We start from the raw sequence: 21,040 nt of genomic DNA on the forward strand, positions 1-21,040 counted from the left end.
AACTGGGAGGGACCCCAGCAACCAGCGTGGAAATGTGGCCTGCCACGTTCCCTCGAAGGCTTCACATTTCAAGATTAATAGCTGGGGTGGAGGCATCTAAAACTGAAGAATTAATATTTTAAGTGGTTCATCATGTGTGGACTCGGAGCACACGCCGAAAAAAAATACGCAGCTGAAACTCCATCCATCAGGAATGATTTCACCACCTTAGCAACAGTAATCTCATCAAAAATCATCTAAATGAAGCCGAATCAAATAATAAGATTACTGTAAGATGATCCACCAACTATGATCTTCTTTTAACCGCAAAGCATGATATTTTACTACGAAGTGTCCTTATTTGAGCATCCCCTGTAAGCAAAACCCAACATAGAACAATCAGGTTAAACCTTAAAGGAAGCAATTCTTGATTATTCTTCTCGCATGTTATCTCCTTCCTTCCTCCTTCATTTTTTTCCCCATTATCTTCCTTTCTCCATGTAATTGCCTCTTTAAAATGAGATTTATTGAGTTATACTTGGATGACTATAATTCTTTTTGCATCCTCTTCCTAAAGACTGACAAAGCCTCAGATTGGCGAGACAGGAGTGTACCTAAGAATGCTCGCATAGAACTGTGGGCCAAATGTTTGACAGAGTTTGATACCTGGACAAAAGATGTGGACATTTCAGCAAATTAAATAAACAAAGTAGTTACATTTCCAAAATTAGGATATGTATTCTTAAGCATCAGGTTTTATAAAGAAGTGTTTGGCCTAATGTTCTTGCTTCATCTTCATACCTTTTTATGTTTGTGTTTATTTTACATTTTAACAGTGATGTACTGTTTGGGGCAACTCCACAAATAGTGTGAAGCAACAGAAACAGCAAATATAAATAAAATTTGCTAGTTGTATAATAAGAGCATTCAATAGAAACAGGTAAATGATCTGACAAGCAAATGGTCACATCAATCGAGTGATGGACAAATGGAAAAGACTCCAGAAAGTGGTGGATACAGCCCAGTCTATCACAAGCAAAGCCCTCTCCACCATTGAGTACGTTTACATGGAGAGCTGCCACAAGAAAGAAGCATTCACTATCAAAGACCCCCACCATCCAGGCTATGCTCTCTTGTTGCTTCTACCATCAGTCCCACATAACCAGGTTCAAGTTAATGTCCTAGTATCAACTACCTACAGCTGTCTCAATTAATAAACTTTGAACCATGTTAAGTTCAGAAGTGAAGATGTTTAATTCTACTCACAGTTCATCAGAAAATGAAGTATTTGATGCCTGTATGCAGTAGGACAAAGATATTTAGGTGAAAGCTGATAATATCGAGTACTTTGGTACTGCACAAATACACACTGTGGAAGGAATGTATTTGCTGCTAATCAGACAATGATGCCCTAACTACTTACCCTAGATAATTTATGACATTATAGTTGTTGAGTTACCATTTTTGAGAAACTTATCTAGGTCAACCAAGCAATTTCTGTGGTTACGGCAGTTAAGTCAAAGAACTGGGTATCCTGAAGAGACTTCCAAGTCTTTCCACCATTTAAAAGGCACAGATTGGAATGTTACAGAATACAATCTACTTATCTCCAATAGCTTGATACCATTCAGAACAGATTAGACATATTTTAATCAACAATTATTCTATTTAGATCTGAAGAATGTTTCTTATTATGTTTTCTCATGATATGTAATGTGCAATGAGATAAAAAAAAGCATTAATCCAACATTTAACTGTAATAAATTTGTAGCAAAATTCAATTAGTGATAAATACAGTATTTCAATCTGATAATTCTGTTCTATAAGTAAGCTTTTGTATGCAATTAATTAATATCACTGATTACTAAAAATGATTTTATGGTAGTTTATAAATATCAATAAAGTATTTAAAGTGTACAACCCCCCTCACTCTTTTTTCCTTACTGTATTCTAATCTACCTCTCTCCATTATCAGTTTCCCGGTAGATCTCTTTGACTTGTCTTTAATGTAAAGTCATATTTTTAAATTTCTTTCACATATCAATCTGTTAAATTTATCCACATCAGTCAGTTGTCAGTTCGTGAGGTCATGCCACTTTTATTATTGCATCATGTTTCAACAGTGTAAACTATGAAGATAAGGATATATTTTCTACTAACAAGGTACAGTATAATTAACTATCTATCATGATAAATGTATCAAGGTGACAAGAAATTATGCCACTGATATATTTATCACTACATTATCATTAAATTATATATTTTTACTTACTAAAATATAATGGATAATGCATGTGTGTTCAAAATAATGCCAGATTTTAGACATTGAATTTGAGGTATTGATTGTTAATTATAATTCTTTCCCTTAGGCTCCCCAAAAAGGTCCCACATAGTGGCACAGTAGCACAGCTTGCAGGGCAACTACCTCAAGCTGCACAGATCCAGGTTAATCCCGACCTCAGGTGCTGATTGTGTAGAGTTTCCATGTTGTCCCAATGATGGTGTGGGTTTTCTTGTGCTCCGATTTCTTCCCACATGCAGGGAGCTAGATTAATTGTCATTACCAATTGCCCCTACTAACCAGGTGAGTGGTGGAATCTGGAGGGAGTTAAGGGGAATACTGTATACAATTAGTGAGTGGTTGCTGGACAGCTTGAACACTGGGGCCAGTGAGCCTATTTCTGTGCTTCCTGATTCTATGGCTCTAAAACTGTATAACTCTGTGGTCCTATAGTTGTCAAAGCATATCATAAGATTGTAAGACCCAGAAAGAGAATGATTCTTACTTCTAATGAACATTTGGAATCTTAAGCATTGCAATCAACATATAACCTGATTTAGAGAACACAAATTATGAATGAGTTTAGATTTTAGAAGGTGAAAAGCTTAAGTCGGTATTGCTGGCCATTCATAAAACTGTGGGAAATCAAGATTCAACCACACCAACAAACTAGGAATGCATGGCAAATTTTCCATAAGACCTAGGAGCAGAATTAGGCCATTCGGCCCATTGAGTATTCTCCACCATTCCATCATGGCTGATTTATTATACCCCTCAATCCCATTCTCCTGCCTTCTCCCCATAATCTTTGATGCCCTGATTAATTGAGAACCTATTAGCCTCTTCCTTAAGTATACTCAATGTCTTGGTCTGCACAGCTGTCTGTGGCAATGAATTCCTGAGATTCACCACCCTCTGGCTAAAGAGATATTTCCTCATTTCTGGAGCCCAAAACTTATCACAATACTCCAAGTGCGTTCTGAGTAATGCCTTTTAAAGCCTCAGCATTACATCCTTGCTTTTGTATTCTAGACCTCGTGAAGTAAATCTTAATATTGCATTTGCCTTCCTTACCACTGACTCAACCTGCAAGTGAGGTTCCTTCAGGAAATGCTGCACGAGGATGCCAAAGTCCCTCTGCACCTCTGAGTTTTGAATTTTCTGTCCATTTACACATTAGTTCACACCTTTATTCCTTCTGCAAAAGTGCATGACCGTACATTTCCCTACATTATATTCCGTTTGATACTTTGCTCATTCCCCTAATCTGTCTCAGTCCTTCTGCAGACACATTGCTTCCTCAACACTACCCTTCCTTCCACCTACGTTTGATTCATTCTCAAATTTGGCCGCAAGGCCATCAATTTCTTTATTCAAATCATTGACATACTTTGTGAAAAGAAGTGGTCCTTACACTAACCCCTGTGGCACACCACTAGTCACTGGCCACTTTTTGTATCCTCTTTTATATTATTGGCTAGCTTACCTTAATATTTCATCTTTTCTCTCTTTATCATCTGAAAGTTGCCTTTTGTTGGTTTTTAACAGCTTCTCAACCCTCTGCCTTCCCATTATTTTTTGCTATATTATATGCTTTCTCATTTGCTTCTATGCTGTCTTTGACTTCCCTTGTCAGCCACAGTTGCCTCATCCTCCATCCTCCCTTTAGAATACTTGTTCATCTTTGGGATGTATCTTTCCTGTGCCCTTTGTATCTCCCCCAGAATCACCACCCATTGCTGTTCTGCTGTCATCCCTGCTAGTGTCACCTTGCAATCAACTTTGGCCAGCTGCTCTCTCATGCATCTCTAATTTTCCTTTCCACCAGTGTAATACTGATACATCCAATTTTAGCTTCTCCTTCTCAAACTTCAGGGTGAATTCTATCATATTTTGATCACGGCTTCCTCAAGGTTTCTTTACCTTAAGCTTTTTGTCAAACCTGTATTATTACATAACACCCATACCAGAATTGCCGTTCCCCTGATGGACTCAACCATAGGCTGCTCTAAAAAGCTACCTTGTAGACATACTGCAAATTCCCTCTCTTGGGATCCTAACTAACCAGATTTTCCCAATCTACGTGCATATTTATTTTCACAACTGGCTTTTTTTAAACATGCCCTTTCTAACACCCATTGTAATTGGTAGTCCACATAAAGGCTGCTTTTCGGAAGCTTGTCTATTACTCCCATCAGGATCTGTTTACCCTTGCAGTTTCTTAACTCTACCCACAAGGATTCTACATCTTCATGGAATCCTGGTTAACCCGTTCTGTACCGGATGCAGTGATTCAGATCGACAGGATAGATCTATAGAGCCTCTCAAAAGCAGAGGTAGAGTATGCCTCATGATCAACTCCTCTTAGTGCACAAAAATATCAGTGCTGTCCCAATTCTGCTCACCAGACCTGGAATATCTAGCAGTTAAGTGCCATCCTTTTTACCTACCATAAGAGTTCTCCGGGATCATTTTGGTAGCAGTATACATTCCACCTCAGGCCAATGTCAATCAGTCTTTAGATGATCTGAGCAATGGGATCAACATGCATGAAAACAGTGCACCCTAATGCCTTCACCGTTGTTTTGGGAGATTTTAACCAGGCCAGTCCGAAAAAAATCACTAAGCAATTACCATCAACCGATCACTTGCAATACCAGAGGAAACAACACACTGGACCATTGCTACACCACCATCAAGAATGCCTACTGTGCTATCCCATGGCATCACTTCGGGAAGTCTGATCACCTGGCTGTACTTCTACTCCCTGAGTATAGGCAGAGACTGAAGACTGCAGCACCAGCTGTGAGGACCAAGAAAGTATGGAAAGGGGAAGCGCAGGAGCGCCTACAGGACTGCTTTGAATTGGTGGACTGGACTGTATTCAGGGATTCATCTTCGAATCTAGATGAGAATGCGGTAGTTGTTACCTATTTCATTAAATCCTGTGTGGATGAGTGTGTGCCTACAAAGACCTACTGTACGTTCCCAAGCCAAAAGCCATGGATGACCAGGAGGTACGTTGTCTGCTGAAGGGTAAATTTGTGACATTCAAGTCTGGTGACCCAGGCCTGTACCAGAAAGCCAGGTATGATTTGCCAAGGGTTATTTCAAGGGTGAAGAGACAATTTTGAATGAGGTTGGAGACAACATTGGATGCACAACAACTCTGGCAGGGTTTGCAAGACATCACTTCCTACAAAGTGAAACCCAATAGCATGAATGGCAGTGATGTTTCACTACCAGATGAACTCAATGTCTTCTATGCCTGCTTTGAAAGGGAGAACACAACTACAGCTGTGAAGATCTCTGCTGCACCTGATGACCCTGTGATCTCTTGTCTCAGATGCTGATGTTAGGCTGTCTAACAAGGCGGGAGGCCTTTTGCAAGGTGGAAGGTCCTGATGGAGTACCTGGTAAGGCTCTGTAAACCTATGCCAACCAACTAGCAGAATTACTCAAGGACATTTTCAACCTCTCACTGCTATGGGTGGAAGCTCCCAGTTGCTTCAAAAAGGCAACAATTATACCGGTGCCGAAGAAGATTAAATGTGAGCTGCCTTAATGACTATCGCCCAGTAGCACTCACATCTACAGTGATGAAATGCTTGGAGAGGTTGGTTATGACTAGACTGAACTCCTGCCTCAGCAATGATCTGGACCCACTGCAGTTTGCCTATTGTCACAATAGGTCAATGGCAGGAGCAATCTCAATGGCTCTTCCTACAGCTTTAGACCATCTGGACAACACAAACATCTATGTCAGGATGCTGTTCATTGACTATAGCCACAGAAGAGAGTGCAGATACTGGAAAATGTGGAGCAACACACAAAACAGTGGAGAAACTCAGTCAGGCAGCCACTATGGAGGGAAAGGGACAGTTGTCGAGATCCTTCATAAAGACTGGAAGGAAAGAGGGGAGATAGAGTGGTAGGAGGAGGTGGAGCAAGTGCTGGTTGTTGATAGTGAAATTTTCCAGTTTCTTTCCAATCACGATGAAGGGTTTCAATCTGAAATATTGGCTTTCCTTTTCCCTTTATCAATGCTGTCTGACATGCTAAGGTCCTCTATCATTTTGCATGTTGTTATAGAAAACTGCAAGTGTCTTTGATGATATACAGTACGTAGTCTTCTCAAACTCCGAATGAAGTAGAGCCACTGGTATGCTTTCTTCATGATTGCATCAATGTGTAGATTTCCCAAAGATATTGCCAGATCAGCAAGATCTTGTCAATTCACTTTAATCAGCCAGAAAGGAATTAAAAAATACAAATGGAATGGTATTGTGATCCCACAGTAGTGCTGTTGCTGCACAACTCCAGCTACCTAGGCTCAATCTCCTGACCTTGGGTGCTCTATGTGCAATTTGCATATTCGCCTTGTGACGATGTACTCCGCTCCCCCCCCCACCCCCAGTCCATTGGTTTCCTCCAACCTCTCTAAGATATGCTATCTGTTTAATTAAGTGCTGCAAGTTATCTATAGTTAGTCATAGTCATACTTTATTGATCCCGGGGGAAATTGGTTTTCGTAACAGTTGCACCATAAATAATAAATGGTAATAGAACCATAAATAGTTAAATAGTAATATGTAAATTATGCCAGTAAATTATGAATTAAGTCCAGGACCAGCCTATTGGCTCAGGGTGTCTGACTCTCTAAGGGAGGAGTTGTAAAGTTTGATGGCCACAGGCAGGAATGACTTCCTATGACACTCTGTGCTGCATCTCGGTGGAATGAGTCTCTGGCTGAATGTACTCCTGTGCCCACCCAGTACATTATGTAGTGGATGGGAGACATTGACCAAGATGGCATGCAACTTAGACAGCATCCTCTTTTCAAACACCACCGTCAGAGAATCCAGTTCTATCCCCACAACATCACTGGCCTTACGAATGAGCTTGTTGATTCTGTAGGTGTCTGCTACCCTCAGCCTGCTGCCCCAGCACACAACAGCAAATATGATAGTACTGGCCACCACAGGCTCGTAGAACATCCTCAGCATCATCCGGCAGATGTTAAAGGACCTCAGTCTCCTCAGGAAATAGAGATGGCTCTGACCCTTCTTGCAGACAGCCTCAGTGTTCTTTGACCAGTCCAGTTTATTGTCAATTCGTATCCCCAGGTATTTGTAATCCTCCACCATGTCCTCACTGACTCCCTGGATGGAAACAGGGGTCACCGGTACCTTAGCTCTCTTCAGGTCTACCACCAGCTCCTTAGTCTTTTTCACATTAAGCTGCAGATAATTCTGCTCACACCATGTGACAAAGTTTCCTACCGTAGCCCTGGTACTCAGCCTCATCTCCCTTGCTGATGCATCCAACTATGGCAGAGTCATCCGAAAACTTCTGAAGATGACAAGACTCTGTGCAGTAGTTGAAGTCCGAGGTGTAAATGGTGAAGAGACAGGGAGACAAGACAGTCCCCTGTGGAGCCCCAGTGCTGCTGATCACTCTGTCTGACACACAGTGTTGCAAGCACACGTACTGTGGTCTGCCAGTCAGGTAATCAAGAATCCATGATACCTGGGAAGCATCCACCTGCATTGCTGTCAGCTTCTCCCCCAGCAGAGCAGGGTGAGAGTTGAGGTAGTTGACCAGAGAATTAGGGGTATAGAATTGGATGTGAGAGTGAATATGTTGCAGGTAAGTGGGAAGGGGAAGGGTCTAAATAGCTATCTTCTATGTCAAAGGAAAGCATGAGAAATGTAAGAAAAATCGGAAAATATTCTGTGTTAAGTAATACTGCATGTGACAGGCAGTTTCAACCAGAACTGATTCTATTTAGCCATTTGGACTACAGCTGCTAGTTGAGTCTGAAGACTGCATACAGTTATGGTCAGAATCAAGTGAATCACTGGTGTATGTTGTGAAGTATGTTGTTTTGCAGTAGCAGTACATTGCAATACATAATAAAAACAATAAATTACAATTTTATATATATATATGTATGTGTGTATAGAGAGAGAGAGTGTGTTAGTTGAGTGTATCTTCAGGCTTCTGTATCTCCTCCTTGATGGTAACAATGAGAAGAGGGCATATCCTGGGTGATGGAGATCCTTAATGTTGGGTGCCGCTTTTATGAGGCAACACCCTTTGAAGGTGTCCTCAGTGCCGGGGAGGCTCGTGCCCATGATGAAACTTCCTACAGGTTTTTTTTGATCCTGTGCAGTGGTCCCTCCATACCTGACAGTGATACAACAAGTTAGAATGCTCTCCCCGGTACATCTGTAAAAATTTGCGGGAGTCTTTGGTGACCAATAAGATATAGCTGCTGTTGTGTCTTCCCTGTAATTACATCAATAGGTTGGGCCCAGGATAGATCTTCAGAGATGTTGACACCCAGGCACTGGAAATGGCTCACCTTTCCACTGTTGATCAGGATGAGGATTGGTCTGTGTTCCCCTGACCACCCCTTCCTGAAGTTCACAATCAATTCCTTGGGCTTACTGAAGTTGAGTGCAAATTTGTTGTTTTGGCACCACTTAACTAGCTGATCTACTTCACTCCTGTATGCCACCTCCTCACCATCTGAAATTCTGCCAATAAAAGTTGTGTTGGCACTCTGTCAGCTGATCTATATCACTCCTGATTGCCTCCCCATCACCATCTAAATTTCTACCAACAGTAGTGGTGGCATCAGCAAATTTATAGATGTTGTTTGAGCTGTGTCTAGCCCATAGTCATGGGCATAGCGAGTTAGTGTAGGGGGCTAGGCATGAGGTGCGCATTTGTTGATTGTCAGTGAAGAGGAGATGTTATTTTTGATTCACACTGACTGTGGTATCCCAATGAGGAAGTCAAGGATCCAGTTGCAGAGTGAGGTACAAAGGCCGATGTTTTGGAGCTTGTTGATTTGAACTGAGAGTATGACTGTGTTGAATGCTGAGTGGTAATCAATAAGCAGCCTAGCGTAGGTATTGTTATGTCCAGGTGATCCAAGGCCAAGTGGAGACACTCATGATATTTTAGGAAGGAAGTAATATCACTAAAGTAGGGTATGGAGGAAGTATGAGAAGAAACTGAAGTTTGGTTGTGTTAAAGACTGGTTCAGCAGAAATTGTTTTCTTTAGGACAGTGAAGGCTGAGGTTGTTTAATTGTAATTACACTTGAGAGGCCAAGTGAAAATGAATGAACTGTCATTAGTAAGAATAGTGTGCAGGTTTAAGATAATTGGTAAAGATATTTGAAAAAGATGTCAAGAAGTTATTGTCTGAAAGGAAACTGAATGAGAACTTGATTGGCACAATTTATAACGATCTGATGGAGAAACGGGACCGTTTAAATTGAAATTTTAATCGGGAATGGATACGACGGGCCGAATAGCCTCCTTTTTCTCCGATTCTATCAGCGTAGAGTTTTGTTGTAAGTTTATATGTGTATTCAGTACCCACTGGAGAACATACAATACAGAGAAAGGCGCAGTAATATAACTGTTTTGAGAATATTTTAATGCGTATCCTTCGCTAGAAACTTTCTGACTCTGGAGCTTTGCTATTTTGACATCAAGCGGGTCTGCTGTTAAATTGAGCCAAGGCACTTACCGTCTGGAGCAGGCGCGTGCGCAGAATGTAAGGGTGGTTGTGTTGCGACTAAGTGTGCTGAAGATGAAGTTGCGTTTTAACACTGTCGATGTCCGAGTGATCATCTCAGAGCTGCAGAGGTACCTGATAGCCCCTCTTTTATATTTAGCTGCTGGATATGGGGTTAATGTTTGAGAGCGGCAAAGAATTTAGAAACGTGTCTGGAATCTTTGGTCCAAATGTCAAGCATGTTGGAGACGGGCTGTCACTGCCCTGGCCTTGAAGAACTGAGGCTACCTGGTTCACCTTAGAGGAAAGGGCTACAGATTTAGTTTGGCCTCTTGTCAATACTGAGCTTAAGTTCTTGGGTAGTAGAAATCTCACAAAAATAAATAAAATTATTTCCATTTACGGTACACATTTGAAATACAAACTGTATGTTTTTGCCCTTGGGTATTGGATAAGTGAATAAAAAAATCAGAAAATACTCGAGACAGCATTTGTGGAGCAAAAAAAGGTTAAAAGCTTATTAGAAATAGGCTGGGATTTATGCATTTTTGGTTTAAAATTCAATGTACATGCATCATCAAAGTATGTATGCAGTATACAATTCTGAAATTCGTCTTTCCCATAGACAGTCACGAAGCAAAGAAGAACTATGGTACTAACCCTTCAAAGAAAAAAACAATAAACTCATCAAACCCCCTCCTCCCACGCGCATACGGCAAAAAGAAACCCGACGGAAAACACAGAATATGAGATACAAACGGCTTATTTCAGTACAGTTCATGATCAGTACATGATCAAGATTTGCCTGTCACCTAATGTAACAGTGGGAGAACATTACAGTGTTGAACTTCCGGACGCGATGTTGGGCCTTGGAGTGTTTGAGTTGCATAACAAGAAAGCCTCAGACGAGAAGGATTGACTTCCTATTGTATCCTGTCCAGCAGACTTCTTATCATTGCTTATTCCCAAAAAAAACAAACAAATTATTGCCATAAATAAAGTGCTGTACATGAGAATGGTTAAGTGGTGCTATGTTGCTAGTTGTGTAACTTACCTATCTACAATTGGGTTTGCATCCTGATGTACCCCCATCTGTATTTCAAAATAAGAAATCCATTATAATGCCAGGCAGCATCTCCAGGAAGAGGTACAGTCGACGTTTCAGGCCGAGACCCTTCGTCCTGACTTTGTAGATGAGAAGTGAAACCCTACTTGTTCACTTAACCCTACATGTAACAGGAATTGAGTTTCATGTTAGAGTAATACTGTGACTTTCTTGTAGTTAAGGTGCATGAGAGGGATGATAACTATAGGAAAGGTCTGAATTTTTATATAGTTTAGACATTATTTATTCTTATTTTCTTTATTTGCACATTACTCTACAAGTTGCAGTATCAACTTATGAGTACTTAATTTGAGATAAATGTCTTAGGTTTTCTACATATTTCTATACTAATGGCCAAAAATAAAAATTACCTGAGTTACAGTAGCCGTTTTGTTTCATGTAATTAAATCAAAAGAAGTTTAATGTATGTCTATGCATCATTACAATAATTGTGTATTTGCATGTAATTATAGAAATAATCATTTAAAAAATCTTTTGGTATATTAGTCAAATGTTTGCCTGATGTAAAGATTATGTAAGTTTTTGTTTATTCTTTGTTTAAGTAACTAATATTAATTTCCTGTAGCTTACTAGGAATGAGAGTGAACAATGTCTATGATGTGGACAACAAAACCTATCTCATCCGACTTCAGAAGTAAGTTTGATAATGTTTTGTGCATCAGCCAAAGTATGGCTGTTAATGTATTTTTGTATCACTCCTAATCTAATTTAAATATTGTAATCATGTCATAAAATTATACAGTACAGAAACATTTCCATGTTAACAATCAAGCACCCAACAATACTAATCCCATTAGCCCCCATTTGGTTCTTAGTTGTATATACTGTGATAATTCAACTGCTCATGTGGATAACTTATTACATTTTGTGAGAATCTCTGCCTCCACCACTCCAGCAGGCTGTGCATTCCTCTGGGATTAAAAAAATTCTTGCATCCCTGTAAATCAGGGCTTCCCAATTGGAGGTCCATGGACCCCTTGCTTAATAGTATTGGACCATGACATAAAAGAGGTTTGGAACCCCGCTGTAAATCTTCTGCCGCTTATTGTAGACCTATGTTTCTCGCCTTTAGACACCTCTGTTGTGGGGGAAAATTTCTTACTGTCTCTCCTCTCTATGCCCGTCTCATAATTTCGTTTATTGCATATGTGTATCTTTTCATATGTGAATTCTTCTCATGGGTTGTGTTCTTGAAAGCTTAATTTCTGTCACCAGCCTTCCTAAATGTGATAGTATATGTGTTAATGCATCAAAGGCCCAGAGAAGGGATAGCTAAGTGATGTCGGTTTCATTCTCTCAGAGTTCTTTATAATTTGACGGCACTCCAACCAGTGGCTTGGAATTCACTGCTAAGTGGAAGCAGGTTTAGGAATTCTGCAGATTTACAAATACAAAAGTCCTGAACCTGCTGACAATTTTAAAATGCTAGGTCTCCCAGTTTAGTCTACTGCTCCACTTCAATCTGTCACTGGAGTTCAAAGTTCAAAGTAAATTTATTATCCGAGTACATGTCTATCACCAGATACAACCCTGAGATTCATTGTCTTGTGGGGTTTATCAATAAATCCATAGAATAATAACCATAACCGAGTCAATGAGAGACCACAGCAACTAGGGCATTCAACCAGTGTTCAAAACACAACAAACTGTACAATACAGAAAGAAATCATAATAAATAAGCAATGCCCATTGAGGAGATGAGTTGAAGAGGTTTGGAAGTGAGTCCATAATTGTGGGAACATTTTAAGAATGGGGCAAGTAAAGTTATCTTCTGTGCTTCAAGAGTCTGATGTTTGAGGGGTAGTAACTTTCCTGAACCTGGTGGTGTTGGTCCTAAGGCTCCTGTACCTTCTTCCTGATGGGAACGGAGAGAAGAGAGCATGTCCTGGGTGGTGGGTGTCCCTGATGATGACTGCTGCTTTCCTGCGACAATGTTTCGTGTGGATGTGCTCAATAGTGGGGAGGGCTTTACCCATAATGGACTGGTATATATCCACTACTTTTTGTAGGATTTTCTGTTCAAGGGCATTGGTATTTCTATACCAAGCTGTGATGCAGGCGATCAATATACTCACCACTGCACATATATATAACACAAAATAATCTGCAGATGCTGGGGTCAAAGAAACACTCACAACACGCTGGAGGAACTCAGGAGGTCGGGCAGCATCCGTGGAAACGATGAGTCGACGTTTTGGGCTGGAACCCTCCCTCATGGTTCCGCCTCCTTCTACTACCCATTGTGTTTTCCCCTATTCCTTCTTCACCTTTCCTGCTTATCACCTCCCTGCTTCCTCTCCCCCACCCCTTTATCTTTCCCCTTACGGGTTTTCACCTGGAACCTACCAGCCTTCTCCTTCCCACCCTCCCCCCACCTTCTTTATAGGGCCTCTGCCCCTTCCCTCTACAGTCCTGACGAAGGGTTCCGGCCCGAAACGTTGACTGATCATTTCCACGGACACATATATATAAGTTTGTCAAAGTTTTAGATGCCCAGCCAAATCTCCACATACTCCTAAGGAAGTAGCAACACTGTTTTGCTTTCTTCATAATTGCACTTATGTGCTGGGCCCAGGACAGGTCCTCCAAAATAATAACACAGAGGAATTTAAAGTTGCTGACCCTCTCCACGTGTGATGTCCGATACTGCAATGAGGACTGGCTCATGGATCTCTGATTCAATTGTTCTGTGGTTGCCATAAGACACGGGAAGTGAATAAGGCCATTTGGCCTGTCAAGTTTGCTATCCATTCTATCATGGCTGATTTGTTATCTCCCTCAACCCTGTTCTCCTGCCTTTTTACCGAAACTTTTAACACCCAAGATAACTTCTCACTATTTAGTTAATGGAACTAGCTCTTAGGTTTTTGGTATCAAGATAGAGCAGGTACACGTTCTACAGCCCCACCAGCTTAGGGCCACTGATACATACAGATGTGGTATGGGCACAGAATAAATTGCAGGGAGGTGGCTCGGCCGACGAGGTCAACATGTTAACAGTTGTAGATATATTCTAGTAAACCTGATAGAACTTTACTGAAAAGTATTTCACTTAGCAACAAACTTCTATGATTTTACTTTTGAATCTTGCTGATTTAAACTAATTTCAAATACAAATGCTCTGTCTCCTGTACTTCAGAGCAGCGACACTGTTGTTGTTTGTAAGGGTATCCATACAAGGGTAAAAAAAGTATGATTTTAAATACAATTATTCCATTCAGTAAAATAAGTTGCTCCTTATTGGCTTGAATCAAAGTTTAAAATGTTTTGAAACAATTCTAGAATGTGGTTTTTAAGATCATGCTAGACATTTATAATATAATTTATAAGTAATAAAGAAGATATTAATTTATAATCTCTTGATGTATTAAATTTGCTTGCCTCTGTTTTTTTTTGCATTTCACCACAGGCCAGAATCTAAAGCTGTTCTTTTGGTTGAATCTGGTATCCGGATCCATACAACAGAATTTGAATGGCCAAAAAACATGATGCCCTCTGGCTTTGCAATGAAGGTGAAAATACCCACGATCCTATTATAATCAGAATAATATCTTAATTATTCAGAATAATGTTGTAACATGAATATTGTGTTAGGAGACAATGCTGAATGTGTTAACACATTTGTTCTGACAGAGTATAACAGAATATGGATATCTATAAGGAAAGGATGGAAAACTTGGATTGTTCTCAGAGTATCAGAGGCTGTGGGAAGATCTGAAAGAGGTTTTTAAAGTTATGAAAATTGTAGATAGGGCAGACAGAATGTTCTTTCCAGGGTAGAAATGTTAAATACCAGAGGACACTTCTAAGGTTGGGTGGCTGGGGTGTTAATTTAAAGATCATGTGAGGGACAATTTCTTTACACCGAGAATGGTAGAGGCCTGAAATAAATTACTAGGGGTTGTAGAAGAATTAGGAGGTTTGGTTAGATGTTCAGAGGCTTTTATATAAACATATGAATATGAGGGGAATGGGGGTATATGGATGATACACAGGAGGTGGGAATTTGGTATCAACTGGCATCAAGATCATCGTCGGCCAAGTGGCCTATCCAGTGCTGTACTGTTCTACATTCTAAGAAACTGCAGGTGCAAAATATCTACTGGAGGAATTCATTGGGTCCAGTGGCGTCAATGGGGAGAAAATGCAGGGTTTTGACCTGCAACTTTCACAGTTCCTTTGCCCCACTGCTAATGTTTCTAATTTCAATTCCCCTGCTGGACCACTGACACCTCCAGCAGACTGTCTTATACTCTGCAATAGAATTATTAAAGTCTGAGTCGTATAACAGGGATTTTATATATACTCCGGAATTTTATGTGACTGCATTATATGCATTTCTTGAGGTCCTAATGATTCAGTAGGAATATAAAAGTAATTTTCACCATAACTCTTATAACTGACCAATTGTTCAAATTTATATTAAAACTGGTGTCATTTTTTTGTTTCGATTTCAGTGTCGTAAACATCTAAAGTCACGAAGATTGATTTACGTCAAGCAACTTGGTGTTGATAGAATTGTAGATTTTCAGTTTGGTTCTGATCAAGCAGCTTACCATTTAATTGTTGAATTATATGACCGTGTAAGTTACATGAAAAAAATTGTCTTGCTTTTGAAAGAAATAGAAGTAAAGTACATTTAATTGATTCATTGTTTCATCTGCCCAATAATATTAGAGATCTTCATGGGAGTTAAAATGTCCAGGAAGAATATATAGGACATTCTTTATCCCCTATCTCAAGTAGTCATGAAGTATAATGCAAATTTTATTTGGGTAGTCTTAATCCAGAAAGAATGTATAATACAGAGTCAAATTAAAGCACCAGACTCATCCAGACTGGTATAGTTAGTTGAAACGCGCCACACAAATGGAGCAGAGGATACATCATAGAAATAAGTGTAGGGATTGTTTTAAACCTCTTTAATCTAGAGGTAGATTGTATTTGCAGTTGATTTTGAGAGTCTTTAACAGTGGGTTGCTGACTTGGTGCAAAGATCAGGGACATATGGGGTGGCAGGAAAGAACCTAGAAGACTGGAAGTTATTGTTGTGCTGTATGTCAGAAACAAAAATCTGGGGTCATCCTTGCTAAGATTTAGGCGTTAGATTTTAAAGGAGGTAATATTCCTGCCGGTTTTCCTAAGCTTGGTGCGTATTGACACAGGAGCAAACAGAATGAGAGAGCTAGTTGGAAGGGTTGTGTGAGGTAACATATTTCAGACCAGTATGAAAAGTTTTTTTTAAAGCCTGTGAATTTCTGGCCTTCATATCCAGAGGAGTGTAGATTAAGGGCTATAGATTGGTAGTAGTGAAGATGCTGTTTGGCTTGCTTTCTGTCATGGGCAGGGATATTGAGCATAAGAATTTGGATGTAATGTGACACCTATACAGACATTATTAGGCCACAGTGGAATATTATGTGCAATTCTGATCACCACCATACAGAGAAAGGATGTGGTAGTGCTAAAAAGGCTGCTGAACAGAGTCACCATATGTTGCCTGGAATAGACGACTTTAGTTACACAGGGAGATTGGCTGGACTGGGATTGTTCTTACAGCAGTGCAGGAGGCTGAGGGGTAGCCTCTTATAGAGGTTTATAAAATTCCAAGAGGTATAGATAGCCTTTTACCAAGGGTAATGGAGTTTAAAAATAGAGGACATAGATTTAAGGTAACAATAGATGTTCTCAAATGAGACCTGAGCGCCAAATTTCTCACAAAATTTGATGGATATGTGGATCAAGCTGCCACAGGAGGTCGTAGAGGCAGGTAAAATCACAGAGCAGAAAGTACTTTGACAGGTATGTGGATAGAAAAGAAAATGAAGGATACAGGCCAAGCACAGGAAAGTGGAATTAGAATAGATGAACACCTTAGTCAGCATGAATTGAGCCAAAGGCCCTGTTACTGTGCTGTGCAATTCTTAGGTTATGCTGTAGCTATAGAGAGAACTACTTGGATCACAGCTGGAGTTCTCTAAGGGCCAGACCTTAGTAAAGCTATATTTAAAGAGGTGTAGATTTACTAGATCGATAGCTGGTCTCTAGAATTAAACTAAAGGAGAAATGGCACTTTGGAATTTAGAAAATATTGGAAGTACTCAGGTAAAGAAGCATTAGTGAAGGGAGAAACAGAACATTGTCCTTTTGAGCTAAGCTGCATCAGCAGGCATTCTGATAGAAAAGTAAACCTGAGCTGTGTATGTTTTTAATTGATAATGCCATGAGGGAACTGATAATTAATTCTTCTGATTTTCTTTGTACCTCAAATAACAGATAAGCCATTCATACAAAGATAGGATTTCTAATGGTCTGTGACTGCATGATGATACTCATGTCAGATCTCATTTATTTCTGTACTGTTCTTTGCCATGTCTCCTTGTGATGATATTTATACGTTTCTCATCCTGAGTCTAGCATAGAGCTGTTCTGGGTGGTGCGTCTCTTGCATCAAATGTTTTGCATGTGCCTTCTGATGCAGCTCTTGATTTGAGATTCTCCTCTGCCAGAAAATTCCAACGATGCTCTGCAGGCACTTAATTTGGTAGGTCTCTAGTAAGCAACTGAGTCATATGAAAACACTAAAAAAAACTACCGGTAGGAATAAGGATGCTACAAATTGTCAGAAATGAAATGAACCCACAGAGTTCAAAGGAGAAATAACTTCTTAAAAAAATTCAGCTCTTCATTCAATAATAGGTAATATTCAGAACAAAATGGAGGTGGAAGTAACAATGGTAGCAGAAACATTGCTACAAAGAGAATAAGATGAGCAACTGGTAAATGCAGTATATGCCATATTTTTAAAAGGAAATTTTAAAATTACAAACTGGTTAAATTAATTGGCAAAATGGTGAGCAATAGACCAATGTATTCAGATCATACACTTCGGAACTTTTCAAAGAGCAAGAGAGAGCACTTCTTGTAAAGTAAATAGCAACACACACATTTTAGAGATCCAAACATACTTTTTGATATGAGCTAGGGATAGAAGTCTTTGTAGGTCATTAAATTATTACGCACTGACACAGAAAATCATTAAAATGGCTAATAAATTGCTGGCTTTTATATCCAGAGGAGTGTGGTGCAAGAGGCTGGAAGTTGCACTGTAGTACATAATTGGTCTTCAAGCAATAAATAATGAAACGAGGAAATTTCAGACCCTAAGTTGTATTCTGTGTAAAGCAGAATCAGAGACTTGTACATAGTTACATCACAAACTAGTTTGATCAAACAGCCTTTTTCTAAGGTGTTTGATCAATGAAGTTCTGCACCTTTTTCCTTGTTACAGTTTACCTCTACTGCTAATATTGAAAAGAATACAGCAGTTTTTGTTCACTGTTTTTTCAAATTTACATGTTGCACCATTTTTGTTTTTTTGTTTTCAAGATGTTTTCAATATTGTTTACAAGTGCCTATATCAATTTCTGTAAAATTCAATCTTAACATTTTGCACTTGCAGGGTAACATAATTCTTACTGACTATGAATACACGATTCTAATTCTCTTGCGTTTCCGCACCAATGAAGTGGATGATGTGAAATTTGCCGTTCGTGAGCGATATCCAGTTAATTATGCTAGAGGCCCAGAGCCTTTGCTGTCACTAGAGAGGTACTGTTATTATGTACATTGATGAAATCTGAAAATATTTCCATCATTGTCAAGCTTTCAGGAACTCTGGTCTTTCTCCAAAGAGTAATGATAATGGCTGGGGTCACCCGTCTTGTAAAAGACACTGCCCAGATAAAGGCAATGGCAAACCACTTCTGTAAAAAAAAATTTGCCGAGAGCAATCATGATCATGGAAAGACCATGATTGCCCATGTCATATGACACAGCACATAACGAACAAATGAAATAACCTAATCAGGATGATATAAGGCTATATATTTAGTATTAATGCATTATTTTCAAATTGCCTGCTTTCTCTTGAGTTCCTAAAATTGTCACTTTTAATTTGAAATGTTTTGTTAAAGAAAGATATTCACTAGAAGGGAGGAAATTGTTTTTGGAAATCTTCAACTGTGACACAAAATGGAAGTAGAAAGAATGTGCCAGCAGCACTTAATATAGGCCCAAATGTTCCTGATTCACATTAATTTTAACAACAATGATTTTCATCTTGTAAGAAATGTCTCCAGTTTGTGAAGGCTAAAATCCACTCTAAATTCTGGCATGCACTGTTTGTTAGACTATCAACTTTATACATTTGTGTTAAGCATGACTGGTTGTTTCAGTTATCAATTGAAAGTAGTTAAGATATGAAAGGAGTTCCCTTGCCATTGAACTAGCTTGTTTTCCCTTTATCTCAACTCAGTGCAAATTGACTGGAATGAACTTTGATGGAACTAAAGTTCAGGGTTCAGTCCATTAGTATTTACTTTAATGCCAAAGAAATATGGAACATCAGTACTTCCTTATAGCCCGAGTTTTATCAGAGCTGCTGAAATTTGCCAGTTTGGTGCCCTTTCAGAGTTCTATACAACTTAGCTCAAAGCTGTTCGGCTTGAGTCATTCATCAGAAGGAAGCATTCACGTATGATGAAATGTGTTTTCTTTGGGTCCTCTGTCTGAGGGTTGGGCTAAACTCCAAGATCCTCTTTCAGGGCATTAAAATTCTTGTAGTTCCAGCATGCGTTATACAAAGATAACGGGATATATTCTGAAGTGAGTCTCATCTACATTTTATTTAAATATAAATACTGCTTTGTAGTACTCTTGAGGTGCAATTCAAAGACTAAAGTTGGACCTTTGTCTTGATTCCAGAAAATCAATTAGTCTTATTCAATACTTGTACAGTGCTACATGTAGTACTGGCTGTTTTCATGCTGCACTGATCGACTCCCCATTGAATTCAGTGGACAGGACAAACTTCTGTAGGTTTCTCAGCTCCCAGGCTGACTGACGCAAATACAACATCCCCATTGAAATGAATGAGCACAAATGGCTGCAGAGAGAACAGTGAATAGACCTTTTTATTTGAGTTAACTTAATGTAAGAGTTCATAGTTTAATGTTAATAATTTACTTTAAATAATTCCTGGGTGTTTTTGAATATTTTAAACAATTTCAGTCATGGCTTTAATAGCCAGTGTGTTTCAATGGTTGTCAAAGCTATTTGTTGAGTACAGGTGGCCAGTTGTACTTGTCCATCTGATGTGCTGCTACTGGTTTCAGTGAAAGAACATGCCTGGGACCATGCTAGAAGAAATTGTGTGGTCCAAGGGCAAGTGCTAGGCAATCTCAACATTATTCTAAGAGCTATCCCAAAACTTTATGGACAGTGCAGCAGTTCTAATGAGGTTAATTGTTTTTTCTAATTTCCAATTTTTTCATAGGCTAACGGAAGTTATGGGTAATGCACCAAAAGGAGAACAAATCAAGAAAATTCTTAATCCCCACCTTTGTAAGTATGGTAAACAACTAACAGGTAATGGAAGAATTTCCTTGGGGTTTACTGTTAGTTATACAACATATTTAATGGTGGTAAGTTACTGAAGAAGAACAGTAGAATAAAATCCAATATACAGCTTAAATTTTCTAGCTTTACAGTACTTGTGTATCAATAATATGAAATAGGAGAATACTGGAAATACTCAAAGTCAAGCAACACTTGTAGAGAAAGACACAATGTTACGTGCCATGAACCTTCATTAGATGCGGATGAAATTGGAGCTTTTAGCAGATTTTGCACATGCAGTCAAAAGGAGATAGAAGAATGAAAAAAAGGGTACAAGATAAAAGGATCACATGGAAATTTGTTAGAGATAGGGGTGCATTCACATTAGAAATACTAAAGCAGAGAACTGCAGGTACCAGAAGCACTGTAAAAGTTTTCAAGTTAACTTTTCCCAATTTTGATGAAAAGGTCAACTATTTTGAAATTGTTTCTCTTTCTGTGCCTAAGTGTCACACAGCCTGTAGTGTATTTCCAACATTTAGAGTTTTTATTAATCGTATTACTGATGTCTGATCAATATTTAGACTGATGAATTTTAATTTGACATTCTATTTAGATCAAATTTAGGTATCAGTGCTTGCACTAATACTATTTTATTTTGTGGTATGAACTATCTAAATAATGTATCTTCTATAGATCAAGTAGCATTTTGTTATGTT

At 39.2% G+C, this 21,040-nt stretch overlaps 1 protein-coding gene across 1 annotated transcript in view; it reads left to right on the plus strand.

Moving 5' to 3' along the window:
• Positions 1 to 9,828: 9,828 nt before the first annotated feature.
• Positions 9,829 to 21,040, plus strand: part of LOC140204220 (ribosome quality control complex subunit NEMF) — a 70,131-nt gene continuing 58,919 nt past the window's right edge. Inside the window, exons 1-6 of the mRNA XM_072270751.1 lie at positions 9,829 to 9,927; positions 11,488 to 11,556; positions 14,332 to 14,434; positions 15,380 to 15,505; positions 18,385 to 18,533; positions 20,260 to 20,327. Coding sequence (XP_072126852.1) covers positions 9,872 to 9,927; positions 11,488 to 11,556; positions 14,332 to 14,434; positions 15,380 to 15,505; positions 18,385 to 18,533; positions 20,260 to 20,327 — 571 coding nt within the window. The 5' untranslated portion in view covers positions 9,829 to 9,871. The remainder of the gene's footprint in view (positions 9,928 to 11,487; positions 11,557 to 14,331; positions 14,435 to 15,379; positions 15,506 to 18,384; positions 18,534 to 20,259; positions 20,328 to 21,040) is intronic.

This window comes from Mobula birostris, chromosome 1 (genome assembly GCF_030028105.1).
Source record: "Mobula birostris isolate sMobBir1 chromosome 1, sMobBir1.hap1, whole genome shotgun sequence".
In the NCBI taxonomy this organism is placed as follows: Eukaryota; Metazoa; Chordata; class Chondrichthyes; order Myliobatiformes; family Myliobatidae; genus Mobula; species Mobula birostris.